The sequence below is a fragment of the Carassius auratus genome, chromosome 31, assembly GCF_003368295.1.
Source record: "Carassius auratus strain Wakin chromosome 31, ASM336829v1, whole genome shotgun sequence".
In the NCBI taxonomy this organism is placed as follows: Eukaryota; Metazoa; Chordata; class Actinopteri; order Cypriniformes; family Cyprinidae; genus Carassius; species Carassius auratus.
In genome coordinates, this window is record NC_039273.1 from 8,153,254 (window position 1) to 8,181,075 (window position 27,822).

Below are 27,822 nucleotides of genomic sequence, written 5' to 3' on the forward strand. Positions count from 1 at the left end.
CATCAGCATTTGAATGCATTTGTATTGAGTTCAAAGAGCTCAAATGTTCAAGTTGAAAACAGAGGTGGAATCTAATATCTTCTGATGATGCACAGTTTATATATATATATATACAGTCCTGCCAGCTGTTCTGACTCCCAGACTGTAAGTAGGTTTACATATGTAAAGGATTTGCCACTGATGATTCAAACACGAGTTTTTAGCAGTGTAGAGCAGTGCTTGTTGTTTTTTGTTTCTCAGTATTATGTTTACACTGGATGCAGTAAATGCCTTGTTTGTAATGGATTTGATTGTTTCTGTCTTGTCCCTCGGGTTTTCTGATGGGGACAAACATCACAGTATGACAAGGGGCGTTACATTTCTGTCACACTCTTGAGGCAATCATCCAATTATAAAGCACTGGATATCTGGCCAATCAGAGCACACCTAGCTTTTTAGACCAATGAGCTTTGTAAAAAACGATGCATTTCAGAAGGCAGGGCATAAAGGAGTAATGTACTCTATTTGGAAAATAATGTTTTTTTGAACCACATAAATACATACAAATACAAATTTATTACACCAAATACACAAAACAATGTTCTTCAAAGCATCATCATATGACCCCTTTAAGTAACCTTAAGTTGAAATAGGTTAACTCACATTTTCAAGTAATCTGGACTTGCAAAATATTTTCTTAACTTGCCAAGTTGCAATAGCACATTTTTATATAAAAGACTTTGTTGTCCCTTGCTTATTATAAAATACTGAGGACAAAATCATCAAACATGTTGAAATCATAGATTCCAGAAATCTGTCGAAATGACATTTCAGTAAGAGAGCTTTTTAACCATGTCTGTAATGTGTCGACAGCCTTGCCATTGACCCACTGACATTCACATATCCAGGCATTTTCTCATGACTCTGCCTTAACAGACACACATACATGTTTTAATAATGTCACACGGTCAAGAGAGACTGATCTTTTTTAGATGTTCTTTACTCAGTGACATTATGGGCTAAAGAAACCATGAAATGACTTGACAAGTGTAGTTTTCTTTTTCGTACTGATGCATTTCCTATTGAAACTGTTTATATATATGTACTGTACTATATATATATATATATATATATATATATATATATATATATATATATATATATATATAATAGTTCAATGTTCATGATCTGCTATGTAAAAAATAGTGATATATGGGGAAGGAACATATTTTACAGAATATTTTATTGGACAAATATTTGTAAACTTGAAAGTATTTTTCAGTTTTCATGATTTTCAACAGAATATGCAAATTATATTTGCTCAGTTGATTGATTACCAGAGCACATTTTCCCACACTCCATTCTTCTCTGTGTTGTTTCATTTCAGATCAGTCTAATTGCTTTACAAGGAAATAATGTTTGTAAGGAAATGTTTGTAGAACGAACGTGTCTACCATGTCTGAATCTTGTACACATTGAGTAGTTTTTTGGAACAACTTTTCTTTTTATTTTATTATTTGTATTGTATTTGTATTTTTATTAATATGTTTACAAGAAGGCTTATTTTCACACTTTATTAATTCCCTCCCTCTCTCTATATATATATATATATATATATATATGTATATATGTATGTGTGTGTGTGTGTGTGTGTGTGTGTGTGTGTGTGTGTGTATAATCTAAAGGGCAATGTGTCTACTTGGTTTGATTTGGTTTGACACTTCTGAGTGTTCAGCATTAGTTTATGTAAAGAGAGTAAGAGAGAGAAAAGATGACTGGTAAAAATCCTGAAATACAGCAATTATGGAACTGTCATGGCTAAGGTGTTAAAGTCAAAGTAGACTGAGGGGGAAAGGAAATGAGCGAGGATGTGAAAATGGTAGGGTCAAGGCCAGCTCAAATCATTCTATTAATAACCCATTTTGTCTTTTTCTGCAGGAGAAGATATGGAGAGAATAAAATGAACTACTTCTCCCCATATTGTGAATTAATCACTAACATATTGTCAGATTTTTGTTATAATATGAAAACATGTAACATCCACACAAACACCAAAAGCACCCTCACTGGCTTTATATTATTTATAGACTATTACTGTACATATACAGGCTGTGGTCTTCAAAATGTTTAATGCATTAGACAATATATTCGGAGAAGCATGAGCTAACTTTAAGAATAATATAAATGCTGTGAAAACAAATGAATAAAAAACATTACCAGAAATGGATTCTTCCTCCAAGCCAAAAACACTGTAAACCAATGATAGCTTTACGGCACAAGTTCCTCCAACCTACAGAGAGATGGCAAAACATACATTGAAGCCGAAGTAAAGCACAGCGGAGGGAAACTCAATTATTGATGGTTAAAATGCAGAGAGAGTTCTGCTGCAGATGGAGTGGGGGGAGGATGGGGTTTGTGACAGGGGATCTGGAGAACCATTTGTGCCAACATCCAGTGGAGAAAGCCCAAACAGGAAGTGCCAGCATAGCAGCACTGTTCTGGAAACACCAGGGTTGGTTCCTGTGGTCTGGAACGCTGAACATGAAAGTGTGCTACAGAACATGAAAGTAGACCTCCAAAGATAATAATTTATGGCCTGTAGAATCTGATGATCAAGTTTCTTGACTGAACCAGACATAATGCAATCATTTGATTTGAGATCAGTAAAAAAAAAAAAAAACATAAACAAGTGGGTTGTTGTGTTTACTGTATATTTGCTTATGTTGCAGAAGGCCAAATTTTTCATTTTCATATTGGTTAGGTTCATTGACACATTCGAAGAGTTTAATTATTCTGAAATAAACCAAACACTTATCTATATTTAGCAAATGTGTGAACATGCAGATGTGCTTTTGGAGAGCACCGCTTTCACTGAACATCTGTTGTGATAGTCTGAACCATTGGGACTTTATATTAATAGTCTTAACTGAAAATTCACCGGCAAGCCTCACAGAACAAAGTGTGTGTTACAGGTATTTTTGTTATGGCAGTTTTTGTGAAGGATATTTCTTTCTATCCTTTTTCTTAGAATGAGGAGTCCAGAAGTCTTTGTATAATGTCAAATACTGTTGCTTTAATTTGATTTCATAGTGAGTGAATAATCTTGATAAATGATAAAAATGTAGTCAGCATGATTGGAGTACATTTCCTCATCCATCAGGAAAACTCCCATATGCTGTTCAATATATGACTACACATAGCCAGGGACTACGTCTTGCCACTGGGCTGCATTTGATGATGACAATTATTATACATTAAGAATATAATACATTTTTACAGTTTCTAAATCATATTTTCACTAAATGATCAGAATGATGTTTTAGTGTATTTGTTAGCAATCCACTGACAGCAAAACATATAGATGAATAAGCAGTGAGAGAGGATTCCAGCATAATCAATATTGTATAGTTTCAGAAACAGCATTTTTATTATTGTAACTTGTTCATGCTTTAAATATTTTTTATTGTGTCATTATTATAGAGTGCTGCAGTTGTGACGTCAAAACCCGGAAGACACTGATTATTACATTATAATTATGAAAATTATTATTTCTTTTATCAAATTTAACAGTCTAATATCCAGTCCAGAAATCTCTCTGTAGAATTAGAAAACAATGTTCATGTTAAATACTGTCTATCTTCACTATGACTTTACTTTTGATTTCATAGTGGTTGAATAATCCTGATAAATTATTAAAATCCAGTCAACATAATTGGAGTACATTTCCCCTATCCATCAGGAAAATTCACATAAGCCTTTGGATATATGGCTATATTACTGTACATAGTCAAATATTAATTCTTGCCACATGACTGTGTATGATGATAAAATTTGTCACAGTCATGAGACAGCAAAAAATATTAATATTAAATATTCAGTGCTGTCAAAAACAAACTAAAATGTATTTGTTTTTGAAGGCAACAGATCCAAAATCTTTTACCTTGAATGTTATTTAACATGTCATCATTGAGAAAGAGAAGGCCTCACATAAGGGTGGGGCTCATCATAAATCAGACTATCCTTTTATCAGCTGACACCGTAATTTATCTGATTGTCTTTCTTTGTGTCTGCTCTTTATTCATTTTGTCCTTTTTGGCAACACAATTAGAAACACTGTATGTTGTGATTTTGCTGATCTGTGACTTGCTGCTCCTTCAGAAGTGACCCCAAAATTACCTTAAGACATGTTTCTTTAAAAAGGAAAAAAAATACAAACAAAAGCCCTACCACCAATGTGCCCTTGAGCCAAACACTTAACCCCAGGTTGCTCCAGAGGGACTGTTGCCATAGCAAGGGAAGTCGCATTGGATAGAAAAGCTTCCGCTAAATGGCAAAGCTTGTAAGAACTGTTTGTCTCTCTAAGGTGTAAAAATGTAAAAGATTTCTTCATATTTAGCCAACAGTGCACAGACTACTGGAGAATGTCATGTCTACTTGAAAAAATAAAAAAGATGTATTCAGGTTGACATTCAGTCACATCAAATCATCATATATTTTGACTAAAACACAGCCAATTAATAGTAATAAAATAGTCATCACAAGAAGTACACATTAGGTTACTTTTTAATAGCGCTAAAACTAAAATAGTGCATAACCTATATATTTTCTGCATTGTAAAAAATATTGTTCAGTACAAATAAAACAGATGATTAGAGTATGTGTTACTAGAAAATAATATTTCATTTTTCGAAATTTTAATTAATTCAGCGTTACTGATGGATTCTTAGTAGGCTATTTGTGAAATTTATTAGCAAATTCTGAGTAAAAAAAAATTCTACACCATTTTTTTGTCATTATTAAATCGTAAGAAAACAGCGTATATTTTTGTATATATTATATGTTTTATGGTGTTCTAAAGATAGCCTACTAATTACATAGAGTTCACAATTGTTATAACTTCAAAAAATATAGTTAAAACATCTCATATGAAATATGCAATAGGGTGATGTAATATGCCAGAGGTCAAATGAAATAACACATTCTCGGTGTCTACTATCCTCACCATTTCTATGACCGAAATGACCCGCTCTCTCATCCAGCACCGCGGACAGCGCCTGCGTCTCACGCGAGACTCAGCAGGATGTGGCCATCATTCGCTCATTTCACTGCGCGCACCCCTCCCATCCTATTTCCTCACGAGTCCCTCTCTCAATGACTGGCGAACGAGGGCAAAGCACGGAACTCGTTTGCAGCAGAAGCAGCACCTTTGCTCTGGCCGTGTGAAGAGATTGCAGTGTCTGCTTCCGCACCCGAAGTGTTTCAAGATATTAAAAATTCACCAACAGTCGATTAGCCCTCTGAATGCCGAACGCTACCTCAACAAACTGACACGCTTCCACGCCGTAAACATCCCATCGTGCGTTTAATTCGCTTGTACGGTTAGGCGAGCGCTGTCCGAGAGCAAAAATGTTGGATCCATCCTCCAGTGAAGAGGAATCGGACGGGATAGTGGAAGAGGAAAGCAGAGAGGTTATGGCTCCTCAATCCGGATCCTCTCGCATCTCCCCCAGCAGGACCAGCGAGAGCTCTGATAGGCTCCAACCCGCCAGCCGAGGCTCCAGCGCGCGACCATCCAGCCCGAGCCCATCGGCCGCTAGCGAGCAGGAAAAGGAGGACGTGGAGAAACTGCAGAGGGAAGAAGAGGAACGAAAGAAGAAGCTGCAACTCTATGTCTTTGTAATGCGATGCATCGCCTATCCTTTCAACGCCAAGCAGCCTACCGACATGGCAAGGCGACAGCTGAAGGTAAGAGCACGAGGTGTCCGGGTCTCACCTTGAGAAAAACGTTATGCATCATTATACCCCTTTTATGTCATGCCATTATCAGCAAACATTGTACTGAAACCCCATGCATATGTCACGTGATATTACTCTTAACGTGAGGGAACCTTTATAGAAATCACCATATCCTGCATGGGACGCCTAAAAAAAATCACAGCCTTCATTTTCAGGCTGTTCAACCTCGAGAGGTGGTGTCGCGAGACCCCAAACCCGAAGGGATTCGTGCACGTTCGGTCAAATTCGGCCGCACGAGACGAGCTCTAATTATAGATATTCTTCAAGAGGCTGAAGGACCAAAATAAAGCGGTGTCATTGCCGTAGTACGGTCATGTGACTCGTTCACATTGGAAGTCAGCGGTTGCGTGCAGTCTTGCGGCCATAGGATATTCAGTTCCATTTGCGCCATCACTCGCGCCACTCATTCATCTTCCAAGGTGACTTTTGGTGACAGATGCGAACACGGGATCCACTGTTCAGAAGGTCGAAAAAGAACAACGAACGTATTTGTCATGTGGCCTGATTGTGTAAATACTTCCTCGTATTTAATGATAGTAAAATAATAAAATACGATTTAGTAAAAACGACTTTACACGCGTTCTTTTATTATGCCGTTTTTTTTACTCAAAAGGCCGCTGATAAACAAGCTTAAATGAACGCAACAAATCTGTTTTTAGAAATTATCAGTTTTATTTGCATACAATTGACCTAAGATTGGAAAAAACAAAATAAACCAGTGGTAGTCACCCATCATAAAAATGTTTCCTTGTTAAGAGGTATCTTTTAGAGGTCCTATTCAATTTCCCTCAGTTATTGATTCAAGCTGATCCCATGAACAACATGCTCTGAAACCACAGTTAACAGCTTGAGTTACTGCTATTGTAAGTAACAAAAGGAAAAACATCTGTTCTTTTGTCCATTCTTATTCAGACATTCAATAAATGCTATTGCAGACTTTTAAATAAATTAGTAAAAGCTAAATATTTCAATAAATAAATCCTTTTTACCTGACTAGTGTTAAATTCACAGTATGTGAAAAAAGAAAAACAAGTCTAGTATGCAATTTGTAAATGTAATTTGGGGCATATAGCATGTGTTATGTATGTGTAAAATAAAAAAATAAATAAAAAAAAACATCTGACATTGTCAACATAGCAGGATATAGCCCAAGATTTGGTTATGCCATATGGCTTTGTCAGATGAGCACACAATAGACCTCATTGAAATACCGCATGCATTTGTCCCACAGTATTGTTATTCAATGCTATAGGCAGCCTCACATGAGGTCTAAGAGGCAATTATAAATATAAAAGCTTTGATCAATAACATGCATTGGAATACCTGCTGTTTGTCATTGAAAAAAAAATCAAAGCTCTGATCTTCACAGTGCGTGCCAGTTCAGTTAAGTGAGTCTGAGATGGTGGTATTTGGGTCATTACAAAAAATCGCAAAGTTGAGTCACTGTTGGGGTCCTTTAGGTTCAATAGAGTCATTGCAGTCAATCACTTTAATGACAGAATAATCCATGTGAATCATAGACATGAAGGACACCTATCAAGAACAGGGTCGAAGGAAGGTTTAAAATTCTTTTTTTGTTGACTAAATTTAAGATGGATCTAACACCATTGGGAGGAATGTGAATGCTAAATAATGTGTCATCAGAGGCTTTGTTAAAAAGATTATCCATAGATTCATGCATCATGTCATGCTCTAGTTGTTTTAAGGTACACTTTTCCCAATAAAATTCATACAGTAAGTTAAGCAAAATGGAATTCGATGATAGCTATATGACAGCATGATATTTACCTGTTTAGTCACTAAATATAAATCTGAAGATAAAACATTGTAGGTATAAAGATAATGCCTGTAAAATGATAAAAAAACGACAAACATATGTACACATTAATGGTGCTCATTTTATACATCATAACATACTGAATCTGCAAACAGTGAGTTCAAACCATCAAAGATTCTTAAATTGAGATTTTTCTGGAGCGTCAGATGAAAAAGATAATTTAATGAAAAAAAAAATGCTAAAATTGGATGCTCACATATGAATTTGGGGATTAAGATATCATCACTAAAAATCATTAAATTATTTTTTATATCTTTGAGCTGCCCTACTTTATTTGCAGACAGCTTGACTAGTAGTTTAATGGGTACTTATTCAGCTAATGTGATATCAGAGGAGCTCAGGGGATTGAAGGTAATGGCTGTAGCATATGTCTCGTTAAGAAATCAGTTTTTCTATCATGAGAAAATCAAATCTCCTTTGTGGATTATTTTTTATGTGTATGGAGTATCTTGATTTTCTGTCTCTGCTTTATGACTGTAAAAGCAGGGACATATTATATGTTCTTTAGGTTCATATCCAAATGTCAATTATAATGTTACCTACAACATAATGCTAGGTCATGCCGGTGATTCCTTGCAACAAGGAAAATTGTCATTCTGTTCTCTAAAGTCATTCTAAATGTAGTTTAACTAAAGCCATATATAATGACATTATGCTCTGCTGTAATAATATAAAGCATTCTGTCTCACCGGAGTTTCACATTTATTTCCTTCACTTATAAATCACAGCCATACATTGGGTATATTATTATTACATTTGCGGCCAATTTTACATGCTTTTCTACTCCTGTGTATCACTGAGGGTACCTGCTGGCTATCATAACAAAACGTATTCAATTTTTGTTTATTCACAAAATACCTTATTAAGCGTCCAAGAATGCAGTGTTTACAGTAGAAAGCAATCAAATCTAGAATTAGATTTAAAATCTTTGGTCTTCTAAAAGGCTACCTTCCTATGTTTGGAGTTTTTCCATCCAAGTGTATTGAATCTAAAGGACTTCATTATTGTGGCTCACATCTTCAGCAAACTGCTCACTACTCAGCCTTCAAATGCTCAGCCAGTTCATTGTAAAATTCAATAATGTTGAATAAAGACTCATTGCTTCTATATGAGACACATTTCATTTTCTTTCCTAGTTTCAGTCCAGGTAGTCACTTGTACTGTGTGTACTGCCTAAGACTAATTTGTATGTTGTCAGCTGCATCTCCTGTACTCACCCTGTATCTGCTCTCATGAGCCTCTGGTCTGGGCCCGCAGCCTTTGCTTGAACCCCAGACGATACAGGCACATGATAAAGATCTCTCACCAGTTTTGTTCACGGGCCTTGGGGGAGGATAGAATTTCAATTATCTGTATCCTTCCCGTGTTTGATTTTCATCACTGATAGATGGTAGATGTCCCCCTTTTTTAGCAGATAAGGTGGTTTTGAAACAAGGGCACATCAGAGGCCCTTACACACTCCAGCTAAAAACTGAAGTGTTAAGATTAGCATTAGATCAGTACATACTTCCCTGTATGTACATCGTGCTGAGAGATCACTCCTCCTACTGGTGCTGATGTCAGCTTTCGAAGGCTTATTGTCTTTTACTTAACTAAGCAAATCTTTGTAAATTCAGCTGAATTTATCTACAGATAAATTTAAAAATTAAATTAAATAAATAAATTTATGCATTTAGCAGACACTTTTGTCCAAAGCGACTTACAGTGCATTCAATTTTTACATATCATGTGTTCCTGGGGAATCGAACCCCCAACCTTGCACTTGATAGTGCAGTGCTCTACCAATTGAGCTACAGGAACACAGATGAGGTCTCCTTTCCTGCCCTTTTCTTTTTTATGTTTATTTCAATCTTTTTTTTTATCAAGATTATTTTTTATCTTTCATACAATGGTATTCTGTTGTAGTTTTGCTGAAAACTGTTTCCATTGGTGGAGCAAAATAGACTAAATAACTGCCTATATTTTGTCTAAAATTTGTGCCAATTTGTGCGCCAATGGGCATGCTGGTCTAAAAAAGAGGTTTGTTCAGGTGCATTGCTGGTGCATTGCTATTTTAAGAAGCTGAAAATAGACTGCTCCATAGACCAACTCAAAGTCTGGCGCAAAGTTTTTTCTTTGTTATTTAAAGAGCGTGTTAGTATAGGTGGGTCCGCAATGCGCGTACACGCTGCTTATTAAACACAGGGATGCACAGCATCACACAAACATGCCAAATATAAAACATTAAAGGATTGCTATGCATAAGAATTTTTGTAGGCAAATTATATATATATATATATATATATATATATATATATATATATATATAAATGCCTACATGTCATAATGGACAGTCATCGCATGTATCAGAATTAGGCTATCTATTTGCTGGCAAACAAGCAGCTCTGTTTCATCTCGGAGACACGTTCTGTCTTGGCGCTTGCCAAATTACACCGTGTAAATAGCAAATCCGTAATGGCACGCAACTGGCTCTTAAAGGGAATGGAAGATGAGACTCTGATTGGTTTATTGCACGTTAAGCCCAAAAAACACCCATTACTCATTAAGAGAAAAGGGACAACCCATTTAGACCATGTGCCCGGGCGTGCCAACCTTTTTACCATTGTTAAAATAGCAAAAGTATATTTGGACAAGCCCAGAGTGCACTTGCGCCATGCGCTTTACACTTTACATTTAGATCATTAAAATAGGGCCCTTAATGTTTCAGAATTTGCTGAAACGTGTTTAGTGAACTGGTATATTAATGCATTAAATACATAAATATGTACATTAAAGATCTTGGCAGAACTGTTTTGTTACATTTTACCATTCCTAATTGGAGTCAGGATCAAGCTTATACAGAGATAAAGAAATACACATCACTTATAGTTGCACATCTGCATTATTTTCTGCTGTTGTGTGCATTTGTGTGGGATATCACATGTTGACAACCTTAGCTTGACTATTGTTTGTGTTTCACAGTCACACCTTGTAAAGGCTGTTGACCTTGTGAAAAATGGTGCAAAGGGACTTTAGTGTTATACTTTTATGTACAAGCCTTTAGTGATGCCTGTTTGAAATCTAAAACCTATGCTGTTTACATACAGTAAATGTGTGAATTTTATCACACACAAATGTTTATGAATGAATTGGATGGAAATTTACTGAAATGCTGGTCTCAAATGAAATGCATCACCTAGATACTTTTATTAATGCAATGTCTTGTGTTCACATATTAAAATGAGGGTCTGTTTATAGCATCTACTGAGAAGAATTAATGCCTGTCCCACATAAAAGGCTTTAGAAACCAATTAAATTTCTGCATTGTTGTAGGGCTTGCAAAAGAAGATACTGATTTATTTATTTATTTATTACAAGAGGCAAGACCAGGAAATATGGGTGAATAAGAAATTAATTAAACCAAACCCTGTTTTTTTTCATAGTATTTAGCACAATCAAACTCAAAGAGATGGACCCAACAGGACACTATATGGATCTAAGAGCCCCACTGGGTTGGCCTGCTGGCCACATGATTTTATTCTTTTTCAGACAAGAAGGAAAACCTGAGCAGCTTTGTATGATGGATGAAGTTACCATGCCTGCATCGAGTTGCCAGTCTCACAAATTCAGTTTCATTCTCCACTGATTTCCAATTGAGGACTTTTACGGAGCGACACTGCCAGCATGTATTGTATTGTGTGTGTGTGTATGGTTGTGCATGTGTGAAACCTCTGTCGCAGTCCCACACATATGTTGAAAGGCTGGTCAGATTGCTAAGCAAAAGGAGAGCTTCTTATCAGTGTGAAACATGAAACTAGCAGATGATGAGACAAGAATTTTTTTTTTTTTGAGGATAGACAGCTATAAAAAATGTCATAATCTATGATAAATTTCAAAAATATGACAAGACCAGATATTAATAAAACAAATTGCTTGATACTTGTCCATTTGAAGTTCATGGTGACTTTCATTGCAATGACATCTTTGAATAATGCATACCTTGAAGAGACCAACTTTCATAAATCAACTATAGTTTTGTAGAGCAGTGAAAACTTAAAAATATGAAGCAAGAAAGACATAAAAATCCCCCAAGAAATATAATCAGTCTCTTTTGGTCTTGTCTGTGATGGGCTTTGATGTGAAAAACAAGATGTAAAACAGAATTTGCATTAATAAGCCCAAATGCATGTCACTAGAAATTAAAATTCAAGTGATGCTTGGTTTATAAAGAAAAAAAAAAATTCCCAGACAAATGTTGCACATACCGTATTAAACAATCTGTAACAACAATAATACATTGTGGGTTGTGATTTTATGAGTGATTTAATTAAAAACAGGTCAGTGGGTGAGGTAGATTAATGGGTCCGCGTTATATTTGCTATTTGTGTGTGTGTGTGTGTGTGTGCACGCGCGTGGGCGTGGGCATGTTTTTGTGACATACCAGGACACAACTTTGTATGTGTATGTGTGTGCGTGTGTGTGTGTGTGTGTGTGTGTGTGTCAGATTACTGATAAATGTATTTTAGAATACAGTTATGTAAGCAAATTCTGCATTTTTTTCACAATGCATGAAACCAGATATTTGCTTTTAAACATATCCAATAGTTTGCACTGCAGTTTGAACAGACAAGCCCCCATCTTTACAAAATAGAGCCCTCAAAGTGTCAGTGTTGCCAAAAACAAATAGCATTAGTTCACAACAAACTAACAACTGACAATGAAGGTAAATATGCCATTTAATGAGAATATTTCAGCTGTCACACTGTCAGACTGGCATAAATGTCCAAAATGATGGACAGTTAGAAAGCACATCAAAATCTTCTGACTATCTCTGCTTGACCTATTTGACCAGTAGTTCTTTTCTTTTCCTTTTTTAATTTACAGAGACATACAGTAGATGTGAGAATTGTCCACTAAAAATCTATCATTGTAAAATCAAAATCATGTGCACCATACATGAAGTTACAAAATGTTACAAAAATAGTCTGCTGGTTGTTTATGGAGATTCCAATACTATATTAAAAAATATCTATGTTATCATTAAAATAATTTAAAAAATAATTTAAAACAATAAGGAAATCATAGAAATTAATGTTTAATTTGAATGATTCATAATAGGGAAGGGACTATATAAGGGTAGAGGAGAGACACGGGTCTGTTTTGAAGGGAACAGGTTGGGGAAACTGCAGTGACAATGACAATAATAGAGAGAGACTGGAAGTCAGACAGGAGATTAGGAGGACCTGAGAGACAGCAGCGGTTATGGCAGCTGGATGAAGCAGGAGTTAGTTAGGAGAGATAAGAGGATGTTTGATTGAAAGGCCAGAGCTGGATCTCCTCTGAAGAGATTTGGAGATTCTGAAATTACCTTATTAATATATCAGGGAGAGAGGGATGAAATTTATCGGTTCATTAAGCACACTGAGAGAAAATGGACAGGTGAGGAGAGAAAGAGAGGGTGAGAGACTGGCAGATTCATTTTGTCAGAAGTAATAAACATCCAGCTGGAAGGTCCTTAAACCTCCTTTATATTACAGGTTATTCACATCTGAGTGTGAATTATTAAACAGTGGAATAAATGGTGCCTATTTTTAGTGCTACTTTAATTAATGTATGACCCAGCTCTGGGGTAAATTTAGCTTAACTCTCTTAAAATGATAAATGTAGATTTATGAATTATATTGATATATATAAAAAAGCTAATTATATCTAAATTTGCAATGCATGTAATATAAATATAACATAAATATTACATTTGTGATTTTATATAATCTAAATCTAATTTAATACAAGGTCTTTACAGAAGCTGAAATTGATTATAAATAATGTAAATGTGGACAACAGAAAATGTTATGCATCCATATTCATTAATCAATGCTCATTTTGAAGGCTGCGTTTGAACTTTTGGAACAGTGTATTTACATTTATAAAGAGCCAGAGCAGTGTGTGTTTGAACATGTTTGCTTTTGCTGAAAATGTGTTGATATTTGTTAAAATTTTTAGGGGCATTGCAGCATGTGTGGAAGTTTGTGTTTGTATTGGTTTTGTACATGTGTGATTTTTTTATGGCTATTTAAATAAGTGTTGCTCCAAGAGAAATCTGAGAAAGACAGAGATATAAGTGACATCTGCTTGAGCAAAAACAATTTTCTGTAAATATTAAGACTGAATAAGAGACCCAAGCTATCATAAAGTGCATTTACATAACAGATGGGTCAGGAAAGGAGGCAATGTCTTTTGCTCTCGCATGTGCATTTGTCTTTGGTTTGGTGTAATTAAGATGATATATAAATATGAATGTGCGTTCACACTTAGATTTCAAGAACTATGGATAACTTACTTCTGCCCTAATAAAGCTCCTAATGAGACTTCTAATATTTATGCAAATAAAGTGTCCTGCCCATGATCAATTAGATGTTGCTATTCAGCACTAATTGGCCTCTCATATTTGTGCACTTTGAAGATAGACAGCTCAATTAGGGGTGAGAGATATAATAACACGATTCTCTAGTTTTTACAATGCAGAAGCAAGCCAAAACTAACTTTGATTTGGCGTACAAAGGAATATGTTGAATTAGTATAATTTTAATGTGCAACCAAGGCTAAATAAATTATTCATTTTTAAAGCTATTTGTAGATTTGGACACAAGTCAATTAGTCAAGTGGGAACAGTTATTGGCTGTCTGATGCTGGGAATCTCAAAACTGCCAGTTAATCAGTCTGGCCAATAGGTCTATAGCTTTGAGACAGAACAGTAGTTTAGATAAGTCTGCAGGGTTTTTTTGCCTAGAGGCATGGAATGTAGGATGAAAGGAAGTAGTATTAGCCAGAGTGGAGGAGGAGGATAGTGTCACAGTCTAGTGTGATGAACAGCAGTAACTAGCTGTTGTGGTCCCTGCCTGGACCCTTTTTCTAAAGCATGTGACAGAATTTTCTCGTGCCATCACCGCCACACACACCCACTCTCCAACTTGTAAACCAGAACATACACTCTCTCCTTTCCTCCCTCCCATACAGCTTTTTCCATATCCTATAATCCATTAAGCATCACTAGCACTCCTTCCTTTCAGTCCCTGTCTCTCCCTTTTCCTCTATTTCCTGGCAGGTCGATATGACCTTCTGTTTTTCTCAAGGTCTCTATTTCAGCATTGAACACATGAAGAAAGCATCCATTACATTGAAGCATGAAAGCTTCCTCAAAACCCCATTTTATCCTATTATTTTTAAGGGAGCAGCAGAAGCAGGCTTGGCCCATTTTGTGCATTAGATGGGATAAGACATGGCCAAAGGAGACAAATACACTCTTTTAAGAATAATCACAAAACATTCAAAAAGGGGACACTTTTTTAAAGGCATACAGAAGTCCAACTTCAAAACTCATGTGAAAAAGGAGAAAATTAAACAAATGACAGACACAGATCTTGGCTCAGGTCCACAGTCTCCATACCATACTCCCCAACAGCATCTTCACTCACTACACATTAGTCACAGACTAACTTGCCACCCCAATGTGTAAGCGTTTATAGACATTGGGTACCATTCTCAATAGTTGTAAAACACCACAAGAACAAATTATTAAAAAGTAACAGCATTAGCTCAAACGCAAAACATGTTAGCTCTATTTCAGCTATAATTATTGAAATTCAAGAGCATAGACATCAGTAAATACAAAATGTAACCCCCATGTAATGCTTAACAGTAACATTTTCAGACTATGTGGTGCAAAAACAAAATACAAAAATAAAAATTAAACCAAATTTTAATTTTGCTCCAACAAAAAAACGGCCCTACAGCGTGTACGTCTTGTTCGTACAATTATGACCTATATTTATGTTTTAAAGTTTTAAAATCATGACAGTGTCGAACCTATGATCGGATATTGTCATATAACACAATTCTCTAGCAAATAAGCAATATGAAACCTAAATTATGATACAGATTAAAGAGTAAAAAGCATTAATATGAAAGTGTCTATTGTTGCCGATAGCGGCGTAATTGTAGCATATGCTCTAATGGGTCGTATTTCAGGGATTTGGACAAATGACCTATGCAGGCATATTGGTTGGAGGACATATTTTTTTGCTAAATTGTGACTTCAGAAATGATGGTTTGAATAAATAAAATCTGAATGATTTTATATTTTTCTTTTTTTTTTCTTGCAATTTGCGTCGTATGCTGTACCACTGGCACAAGGTTGTGGCCATGGACTGTCACAAACGCTTAACGTTGCTTAAAAGTGGGGGAAGTAATTTTTCAAAAACAATTTAGAAAACCGATTTGGGCCGAGTATCAAAACAAACTTGTAGCCTATCAGCAGTAAGGGGCATTTCTACATTATGATGTGGAGGAAAGAGCGTTCAGTGCACAGGACGGACATTAGCCGAGCTGAGCGACAGAAAGATGGAGATGTTGGATAAAAACAACAGAGGAAAAGGCTTAAGGCAATAAGCCAAGAAATAGGGCCCATCGGATCAGCTTTCCAGTGCTGGAGAGAACTCAAGGAGCTGAAGGCCTGCAATCGGTTGCTTTGTTTCCTCTCAATAGTTGAGTAATACAGTGTCAGGTAAAGTCTGTCTAGTACACTGAATGCGACAAAGCGACCGTTGAAAATCATTAGAAATGTTTTTCAATGTGTCATAAATAGAAAGCAGCTGCGGTTATCTGTCAGGGATTTGTCATGATCTCTTATATATCTTAGATATGTATATAAATCTATGGTGTAGACAGCAGCACTGATTATAATGAGTTCTATAGTATTCTGTTGGGCTGCCCCACTCGTGTCTGGTGTAGACACGGTGTAACATTGGTTTTGCTTCGTTTCACAGCACTAATCGTTGACAGGGTTGCATATGTATGTGTGGGGCAGAGCTATCAAAATAGGGGCGTGACCATTTTGGGGTAGGGACATGTTTGTTTCGGTGATTTGTAATGTCAACACTGGCTACCAGAAATCGCATACACCACCTTTAATGCATCCTACTGAAACAATGACACTGGAGGACACACCTTATTAATAAAGCATAGGCTACTATTTACAGACAAGTAGAATAGCTCAGAATATGAAAGCAATTAATGTGCAAAATACTTACAATTACTGAAGTTTTTTTTTTTTTTTTTTATGTTTGAAATTGTATTTTAAGTTGCCTTCAAAATCCACTTGGCTGAGGCATGTGCATGTCGCTTTTTTGTCAGAGAAACATTAGTTCTTCGCAGGAGGAAGCCATCTTACAGAGTCTGTGTGTCACATGTCACAGGTTCTTATTTTTAGCTGGATAACTGGAGTTTCAGGCAAGTGTTTTCACACACACACACACACGCACACACACACACACACACACACAATCATTAGCTTTCTCTGAGAGCGAAACACACACGCCCATCAACTAATATTGAGCATGCTGTGGTAGCTTTTTGTCACACAGTGTCTCATACTTTGATACCTTTCAGCTCACATAGAAGCACCAAAAACCTTCTAAAGGCACTCTCTCTGTCCGTCCATCACATGAGACTTTTTTTTTTTCCATCATTTCCCCCACTTTACTCCCTTGCTCACTCTGAACATGTATTGTTCTTGCCTCGCTCGCTTCTGCCAAAGAAAAGTCTAGCTGTGGGCTCTGTTTTGAAAGTGTGATTAAAATGCTATGGTTTCACAATCTGTTGAAGCACTGTACTCCGTTCTGCATATAGATACTTCACCCGCACCCAAATCCAACATCACATAGTTTTATTGTGCTGTCAATACACCAATAGCGTGTTGATGAGACAATGTTCGTACACAAGAAGACACATGCGTACATACTATCTGAGGTCCAGGGATTCAATTAAACATATTGAAGAAGGCATCTTGGAGTGTTGTGAAGTTTTATGTAAGCAAGTGCAAAATAATCTGTTTGCATTTCCCTGAACACTACTGCTCTGAAGCGAGCTTCTGTTGCTTCAGGCTTTGTTTCTGCTAAAGTTCTGTATATGCTTGGGTTTGTTAGAAAGGAATATTTTATTACAGTGTTAGTATTGACTGTCAGCACGGCTGTTACTGAGAGTCATTTTTGCTTTTGTACAATAGTTCTGTAAACAAAACAACTGTTTTTTTCTTCTTCTTGTTGTTTTACATATTGTTCACAAGACTTAAATTAAAAGGATAATATATAATTAAAAAAAATAAAGAACAAGTTGGCGAATACAAAGTAGAAAATATCAGTATAGGGGAATAATTTGGGAATTTTATTGGGATAAAAAAACAACAACAAAAAAAGATCATAATATTGAAATACTGTAAATCTGAAACAAATAACTTTTTAAAGTCTTTCTTGGCTAATTGGTTTTTAATGCACAGCCAGGGGGCTGTACAAAAAGGTAAATTAAAAAGAAAGGCTATATTAAAAACATATTTACATGCATTAACCCATTTTACAAATTTGAAATGATCCTTACTGAATGTCTGTCTTCAAAATTTAAATCAATGTTTCCTTTTTTATGTTTACATTTATGTGTACTAAATTCAGCTTATGGCAGTAGCAAATTAATTAAATTATATTCATTATAAAAAATGTCAATCAGCCAGGGAATAAAGAACTGTCTACACTTAAGGCAGTAGATGGCGACCTGTGACTGACTTGAGTGAAACATTGATTCATTCCTTCAACCAATTATTTCAAAATGCTAATAGCTGCATATTCAACAGAAGTGATTTTATGAACGACTCATTGAATGACTCACTGAAACGTTTGTTTTTTGTTGTTGTTCAAAATGCTGATTCTTTCAGGAACAAAAAAGTGACTTCTTGTGAATAATTCATTGACACATCCACTTAGCTGAATTGTTTAAAACACAGATTCAGCCAATTGCTCTACACCGCGACTGTGTTGTGACTACAGTATGTTTGAAAATAGGTTTGTTGACGCAAAAACAGACAAAGTAACCGATATTTAGTCTAAAATGTAATGTAAATGTCATTTTGTTTAATAAGCTGCATAAACCCATTGTCAAATATCCGATGTTAGTGGTTTTTCTTTTCTTCATCCTCTTATTTAATTGTTTATCATAATCATCTTAAATATGGATGATGACACAAGGTTCAGTTATGCTAAAGAATTTGAATTTGAATGAAATTCAAAATGGAGATTTTAGGATGCCCTTTAACAGCATGTATGAAATGCTAAATTCAGGTTTTGTAATGTGTAATGATGTAATGTGCTTGCAGGGACTGCACAGTAGAAGGCTGGTCTCTCTGCCTTGTGGCTCAGAGACACCAAAACTAACCAGCTGCTATCTTCAGCACTGGCTTTGCGGGTTCATAGCCCTGCTCAGAGCATCATGCTAAACATAGAAACTGCCATGGAGGGACGCAGGGAGGGGAGAGGAGGAAAAGAGTTGCAGGCTGCAGGACAATGTAGAACACTCTGTTCCCCGTTGGCAGATGAGTTCCAGGGAGTCCAGTGAAGCTGGGAATGATTCATTATGGCAGTTTTGTGATGCTAGAGTTCCTAATCTAAATCTGCTTTCAAGAATGAAACCTGTATTCAGAGGGTTCATGTTATTTGACACTATTTGCTCAGTTTGCTGCTAGTATTGTTTCTTTCAAGGATTTTGTATGTGTGTGGATGGTATTCTACATGCTTGTTTGTTTATTATCCTGATTATTAATTGCATCTACTGAACAGAAAGCATTAAAAATGTTCTGCTAGAAAGTGCGTGGCCCCTTTGGTATTTGATGTGTTGATATTCTCAATGGCACAGCATAATGAGTGTGGAATCACAATTACAGTATTTATCTCATTCATTCAGTTTTTACTCATAATAGATATGGAATTGTATAATATAAAGTATGTCTTATATCATCAATTTAAAATATTATTTTAATTTAAATTATTTAAATTGTTAATTATTTCATGATAGTATGTATTTAGCTATAGGCCAATACCTGTTTCCCAAAGCAACACATATTACTATTTCCCAGGAAGAACTATAATATAATATAATATAATATAATATAATATAATATAATATAATATAATATAATATAATATAATATAATATAATATAATATAATATAATATAATATAATGATGCATTATTTTTTCAATAGCTTACAGGAAAGTGTTGGAACCTTTCCAGATGCTGAAAGTACTGCAGAATATCATTCAAAAGCTTTGGGTCAGTAAGATTTTTTCAGAATAAATGTATTATTGCATTCACCAGTGATGCCTTAAATTGATCAAAAACGGTAGTAAAGACTGCTACATTGTTACAAAAATGTTAAGTTTTTTTCAAATAAATGTTCTAATTAACTTTAACTTTTTTTAATTCAATAAATGTAAAAAAAAACACTTGAAAAGTGTCTTTCAAAAATTGTACAGACTTTTTTTTTATTTTTTTTATCTTTTTTAATTCAACGTACAATGGCTTTAATCAAAATTGTTAGGACTTGTCTAAGATAAACTTTGAAAGCAAGTGAAAGATCCATTTAAGTTTTACATAATGTACTTACAAATGATAACGATGAGAGTGCTATATTGAATTTGGCTTTGTGTGTTTCATTTCAATTCAGCCTCTTGTTCCGTTTCATTTAGTTGTCTGGGTCTAAATTTGGCAAACACCTCCATTTTCTCTCCCCCATTCAGTTATGTAACATTTTTTCATCTACCTCTTTCTTTGGTGCCAGCCAGAGTAGTATGTAGGAAATTCAAAAAACAAATTTGCATTGAGATAACTTAAAATTAAATAAGGTTGAATTTCTTTTAAGATGCAAACGATTGAATGTACATGATACATCCCCCCTCTATGGAGTAACATTGAAATCACTCATCTATATTTAATCTCTCTCTCTCTCTCTCTCTCTCTCTATCTCTCTCTCTCTTCTTATGCATCATCTCTGGCCCACAGCAAAAGCTGCTGCACTCATGCAATTATCATAATTACTAATGACTCTGCAGTCTGCTGCTGAGTGTGCACGCGCGCACGCAAACTGAAAGAGTGCCGCATTTTATTCTGCTGTTTCTTCATTCGCACAATAGAAAATGTACACTTTTGTTTTTCACAGAAATGAAATGTAAATGACGCTTTAAATAAGATAAGTCTGCTGAAATGATTTGTTTTATAACAGGAGAATGGGTTCATCAGGTGAGGTTGAAGTAAATAGCACTGCGATAGCATTTCCAAAGAAGGAGTGTCTTGAGTCTGATTAGCTGAAGCTGAAAGAGACAAGTCAACAATGTTCGAGCCCTGATGAACCATTTTATTTCTGTCTTGTTAGGTGATTCTACCAAATTGCTCAGTGGAGAAATCACTTCACAAGCACAGTTTTCCATTCTCTGTTGAGATATTTCCTATTGAAACATGATGTTACAGTAGAACTAGATATATTGGTTTTTGCTAGTCAGTTGCAGAGGAGGAAAATACTTATTCTTGCTTTTAATTGGACAGAAATCGGTGTAGTCCAGGGCTGGTTGTTTCTTTCTTTCTGATTAAAACAAAAATCAGACTGTGATTTAAAAGAGCTCCAGGTTTACTGTACTTGTTTATAAGGCAAAATGTACCCATTTAAAATGAACTTGTACTAACATTAACCAATGGAACCTTATTGTTACCTTATTGCAGATTAATTTAAGAAATGGCATCCATATTGTATCATTGTATCTTTTAAATGGTGCAGTTAATGTTGCGAGCCAGTAAATATAAAGGTTATTATGGTCAGGTTCGTCATTATCATTTCAATGTTTTCGTCTTCTACCTTGCTTTCTTTAATTTCTTCATTCATTATTAAAGGTGCTACGAAATCAAAATGTACGTTTTGAGGTTTTTAGTCTGTGTTTGTAAGTTTTTAGGGCAATAGATATAGTTGTGTGCTTCAGAACATTGACAAAATAAACTTTTGACTTTTTTTGCATTTAAAATGTATAATCTTTCTCTTCATAGACAATGTGCCCTCGCTTTTATTTCATCTTCCTCCTCCAGTATGAAATAAGTCAACACAGGAAAGAAAATGGGGCCTTTAAACACCTGCATTCGATTGTCTTCATTATATATACAAGGATATTAGATGTTCATGTCATATGGAACATGTGCACACACACACACACACTCGCTCTACAGTTAACAGAGTGTTAACAGACATCACCTCCTGTGTGCCTGTACCTGACCTTCATAAAAACTATTCTGGAAATAACAAAGAGAAAAGCATACTCTGAAATATTGAGGGCTGCAAGCTGTTGGGAGTTATAGTATTCTCTGTACAGACAGTTCAGAAGGCCGATAAAGTCAACTGCTCTATGTGTGTGTGAAAGAGAGAGGACTGTAGTAGAGAGATGAACACACAGATGGTGCTGTGATGTCTCACAGGCACATGGTACTTTGTACTTTTCCACCTTCCTCCTACACATTTGCACACAAAAAAACACTGTTTCCTTTAGATTTTGTCACACTGGTGGTTTCAAGACAAACGGCAACATAACATCGTGTTAAACCTTTTTTTTTTTTTTGGTATGCTTAGCAAGCCACCATATGCATGACAGAGCAATAGAGCACATTTAAAGGTTTTTGAATGTTTCAGTGAAATGATAAAAACAGTGGTGTAATCTTGAAAAAAGTAAGATTGTCATGCACATCAGTGGTCCTTTATCTCATGAGCAGAAGTGTGAGTAAAAAATAATATACAGGTAATGTACAGTCTGCCGGTCCTTTTTGCTAAATTTATTCTGACAAGATGATTAGAAGAAGATGGGGGTTTAAGTTTTGTGATTATGACTGGATCACTGTAAACTCTTCTGCTTATTGCACTGGTACTTACCAAATGAATAAATAAAAACCTCTGAAATATTGATTTGAGTTCTTTATAATGTGAGAAGAAAGAGTGAGGGACATGTAAGACATTAAACTTGGCTATGCTGGACATCATGAGAATGTGGCCCTACATATGGTTTAAAGATCATTAAACAAAATGTTTGACAACAGAATGTCATGATCGACCAATAGGAAATAAAAGTATTCCAGTGAGCTATTTCACATATTCAGCAGCCTAATACAATATTTGGCCCAGTGTTTGCTCCATATGTTAGACTGCTGTTTATTTGTTTACAGATTTGGCAATTTTCCTATTCAACCTGTCATGTCACAAGTTTGCATTTTGATGGGCAGTTCATGGATAAGAAAAGGATTTTTAATACAAAATATAAACTCTATTCATTATTTACTGACCTCATGTCGTTCCGAAGCTGTTTGCTTTTATGTTTTCAGTTGAACATGAAAATAAAACCAAAATTAAAAATCTTAACACAGCTATTTTTAATACATTATAGAATATCATAGTGAATTCTCAAATTCCCCCAAAAACAAATAATAAAATTTTTAAATATACAAAATTATATATTACAAAAAAAAACATAATTTTTGTTGTTGTTGTTATTGTTGAGCGGTTGTTTTTTGTGTGTTTTTTTTTGTGTGTGTGTTTTTTTTTTGGCTTGTTTCTATGATAAACAACTTATCTACTGTAAAATCTAAGCCCTGATGCAAAACCAGTTGATAACCACTGCCATAAAACACAGTTGCACAGTCAGTGCTTCGCTCTTTTGCTTTATGTGAGGAGGAGGAGGATACTGTTTGGCCTGCTCTTTTTCTCCTTCACAACAGTTCTCTCGTTCTGTTGCTTACTCGTTCGTCACTCTGTCATCTTGTGCCCTGATGACATTCAGAGAGAGAGAGTGATGAATCACATTAGGAGACGGTAAAAAGGTAGTAGAAGCGTTTGTAGGCATTCGGTGAAATAAGATGTATTATGCATGTAAAATCAACATATCTAAAAAAAAAATGTGAAGGATTTAGGTACACAATTTCTGCCAGGGAAGTTCAAATTCGAGCATGCAAGTGAGAGAATGAGTGTGAGACAGATGTAGCTAGAGATATCTGACTGTGAGAATAGAGAGAGTGTTTGTTATTGAGTTAGGAGGTGGGTGTCTGTTTATTTCTTTCTTTTTATTTTTTTTTAGCTTAAAGCAGAATGGGTATTTTTAAGTGTAGACTTGAGAAGAGACTATGTACTTGTGGGAGTGTTTCAAGAAAAACAAGGATGTATTATACGTCTCTTGCTAAAGGGAAATCAACTTTGCTTTGTCATTTGTTTCTGAAAAATCTCTAACCCTTTTGCGGTAACATCATTTACTTTAGTCTTGCACCATAATAGAATTGAATCCATCTGATGTGCAAAATCTGATAACAGATTCAACAGAGACCATTTTAGATGGAGTCACTGATTAAAAAGCTAAGATCTTTTTAAAATGCTGTATTATCTATGTGAATGACAAATGAATGCATTATGAAAACATTTTTGATTTTTTTGCGATGGCAAATGATCAGAATTTTGACATTGTTTTCTTTTCCCCGCTTCTTCTTGTAGATCACCAAGCAGCAGCTGCAAACCACTAAGGACCGCTTTGAGTCTTTTCTCAAAGGAGACACACAGATTGTGGCAGATGAAGCTTTCATCAATGCAGTTCAAAGCTATTTTGAGGTGAAGTATTATTGCAACAGTGGAATGAAAGGCAGAAATTGACCCTTGAATTGCTCAAGTAATCACTTCATGACATTATTGGTTGTGCAGCCTTTTTTCAATGATTACTCTTTAACTTTTTTAAGCATCACATTGGCCTCCAACCTTGCACCAATGTACATTTTATGTTTATCGTTATGTTACTGATATTATATCTATATAAGAATTTCTACACTACCATTACATTTTTTTTTGGGGGGGGGGGGGGGGGGGTAACACTTTAGTATAGGGTCCAATTCACAATAATAACTAGTTGCTTATTAGCATGTCTATTATTAACATATAAGCTGTTTATTAGTGCTTATAAAGTACATATAATGCATGACATCCATAATCCTACCCAATACCCTAAACTTAACAACTACCTTATAAACTGTTAATAAGCAGCAAATAAGGAGTTAATTGAGGCAAAAGTCATAGTTAATGGTTATTTAATAGTGAGAATTGGACCCTAAAATAAAGTGTGACCAAATACATAAAAAATATATAAAAAAATAAATAAAATAGAAAGCAGTTATTTTAATTTATAATAATATTTCACAATAATACTGTTTTTACTGGATATTTGATCGAATAAATGCAGCAATGGTGAGCATAAGGATTCAAAATCATTAAGAAAATCAGTCTTATTCGCCTGAAATAGTGGAATGGTAGTCTATAAAAAATATTTAAATATGGCCATCTGAGCAAACATGAAAACACACCATTAGAGCATTTCTAATTGCCTGGTTTTCAAATTGGCTAAAAACGTGCAAGCCACTCCCCCTTTTTTTTTTTTTTTTTTTTTTGCTTTTTGCTTTTTGCTTTTTGCTGTTTGCAGAGCATATTATTACAAAATACAAGTATGATTTCCCGAAAACACATATGAAAGCACATTTCAATGAAATCTGACATGTAGTTGTTGATGCTTGCTTCCCAAAAATAGTTTACAGTACCTTTTAAACTAACAGTAAAATTATTAGATAAGGGACATTTGAGTAGAATAAGCAGCCAGAAATAAACTAGGTGTTTTATTATTTTCATTTTTTATGTGAATTCTTTAAATTGTTCTCTATAGAGTAGTGCACTGAATTAATTAAAGTAAGTTTGGTGTCTCTGTCCGTGTGAGGTCGTGGTCACCTCTCCTTCAGGCGATTAGCTCGAGCTAATGAAGGGCAAAAACAATGACCCCTTGGTTATTGTACAGTGTGTGTTGAAATGATACATAGCCAGTTGTAGTTACCATACTGCAGGTTAGACAAAACATTTAGAAGATGGCATGACTTTGCAAGTGAATTACCATCGAGATTAGAGTGCCTTAATAGCCCTTCGGGGACAGCTCTCCTTAGCTAATTAACAAGTGTTTACACATGCTCTGTGAAGAGACTGCTATTCTAATGGATTCAAATATTGTGGTAAGGTCACCACATTATTTCCCGTTGCTGTGGTTTGGGCCTCTGTGCATGCTAATTACTTGTGCAATATGGCTGAAAGTGGTTATTAGAATACTTCAGGCTGCCTCGCATATAAAATCATTAATACATATGCGTTGTGTTTAATTGCCTAAGTTGTAAATAATGAATTCTTGTAGCCATTAGCAATTACAAGATTCTCATGTGTGTTGTATACCTTATGTGCTAAATGAGAAATTAATAATTAATGCAAGAATTAAACCTAACCATATACAGTAAATGAAAGTGTATGTCTACAATAGTGCCTACAACTTGCAGATATAACGGCAGTTAGTTATAGAATGGGCAAACTGCGAACTGCTACACTCCATAAAATACATAGAAAAACAGAAATGGTACTGCTAATGTTCTGCCAGGACATTTTCTTTAACCCTAAAACATGTGTAATACAGGTAAGCCACCTGTGAAAATCAATATGGAAAATTAAGACATACATATTAAGACATACATTGTTCCATATTTGTACCGTTTTTTAGACTGTAGCAATACTTCTCAGAAACATGCTCAATCAGACTATTTTCCCCCTCAGGTTTCCTTAATGATCCAACTAGAAAAGCTATTGCAGGGTCTGTTTGGAAAGAGAAGCTCACAGTAAACTGCAGTCTGGATTCGGACCAGACAGCAATTTAAAGCTTTATTTGTCTTCTTAAACAGTGAATGACAGAAAGGCTTTTAATGAATGAAGAAAAGCAGCTGCCAAGCACTCCAGTTGTTGAGGAAAAACATAAACCATGTTTTACACACACATCTATAAAACCAGATTTGAAACACTGCGAGCAGGAAAAGAGGAGGTAGTTGGAACTCAGTAGTCATTTCGGTTGGACTTTAGAATAAAATCACAAATGTTCTCTCCCATTATTCCTGTTTGAATTAGGGAATATCTTCTGAATAATTCAGAGGAGCGCATAGGACTGCAATATTTTTGCTCACACTGATCCCATCATTTCAAAGCTGTGAAATTTTTACAGTAACCATTGCTTTCCATGGCTTTAATGGCGTTGGTTATATTACTGCAGTATATCACTGTAGATGATGTTGTATCTATCACAGCATAGAATATTAAAGGAGCACTGAGGCATAATTTCTTCTAGCAGATTGGAGTGACTGAAAACATATTATGTTAAGAATTCACCCAAGTGAAACTTTTTAAGATCAGAACTGTTTCCTGGTATAATCACCATCTCACCTTTAAAGGTCCAACGGTCCAAAGGTTCGTTTCATTCAGTGACAGGTTTCAGGCGATGGAAAGATCATCACAGTAGAGTGTGTAAAACTCTCTGACATATTTTAAAGATTCTATGCTGCAAACTTTACATTTTTCAATCCACCGTTTAGTTAATCCTGATAAGCGCTCGTCATCACAGTTTTGAACGCGACAGATTTCTTCTTTCGTGAGGTGGTTTGGCGCCACGGCGTCTTTGTTAAAGAACATGACTCGCACGTCTCCCAGGAATCCTGTATAATTCAACCAATCCGAGGACGACTTTAAAATAAAATCCTGAAGTGTTTCCACTTTTGTCTGCTGTATGCATCAGACGTTTAGCCAGTGGTCTGTGACGTCTAAGGCTGAGACTAATTGCCACTAGGCTTTAGTTATCTAGTTACGTTAGAAGCTATGAACCATACTTGCTAGTCATAGTCACCAATATATATATTTTTTTATACATTTAGAATAAACATTAAATGATTATATTTGAAGTATTATGTTTAAAGAATAATATTCAATACATATATATATATTTTTTCTTTTTTTCAGTAAAATTACATTTGTATATTTAAAGGTCAATCAAGTCAGTGTTTATAGACAAAAAGTCACAAAACTCCAATTTTGAATATGTCTTGAATATTTTTTTTTTTTTTTTGGCTTCCCCTTGTCTTTGAATTGTAGGTTTTTCTTAAGAGCGACCGTGTTGCTAAGATGGTGCAAACAGGCGGACTGTCCGCTCTGGACTGTCGCGAGGTGTTCAAGCGCCATATCGAGAAACGTGTCCGGAGCCTGCCAGAGATCGATGGTCTGAGCAAGGAGACTGTGCTGAGTTCCTGGATGGCAAAGTTTGACACCATCTACCGTGGAGACGAGGACCCACGCAAGGCACAGCAGCGCATGACAGCCAGCGCCGCTTCCGAGCTCATCCTGAGCAAAGACCAGCTCTACGAGATGTTCCAGCTGATCCTGGGGATCAAGAAGTTTGAGCACCAGCTGTTGTACCAGGCTTGCCAGGTAGGTGGGAAACTTCTAC

The 27,822-nt window shown here is 35.6% G+C and overlaps 1 protein-coding gene across 15 annotated transcripts in view; it reads left to right on the plus strand.

The window, feature by feature from the left end:
- The first annotated feature begins 4,960 nt into the window (after positions 1 to 4,960).
- LOC113050438 (calcium-dependent secretion activator 1-like) overlaps positions 4,961 to 27,822 on the plus strand; it is a 69,210-nt gene continuing 46,348 nt past the window's right edge. For 5 of the 15 annotated variants that reach the window (XM_026213382.1, XM_026213388.1, XM_026213390.1 and 2 more), the window contains exons 1-3: positions 4,964 to 5,724; positions 23,979 to 24,092; positions 27,471 to 27,803. In XM_026213382.1, coding sequence (XP_026069167.1) covers positions 5,386 to 5,724; positions 23,979 to 24,092; positions 27,471 to 27,803 — 786 coding nt within the window. In that variant the 5' untranslated portion in view covers positions 4,964 to 5,385. Of the gene's footprint in view, positions 5,725 to 23,978; positions 24,093 to 27,470; positions 27,804 to 27,822 lie in introns of all 15 variants that reach the window. The other 10 variants (XM_026213385.1, XM_026213389.1, XM_026213394.1 and 7 more) reach the window with 3 other exon arrangements.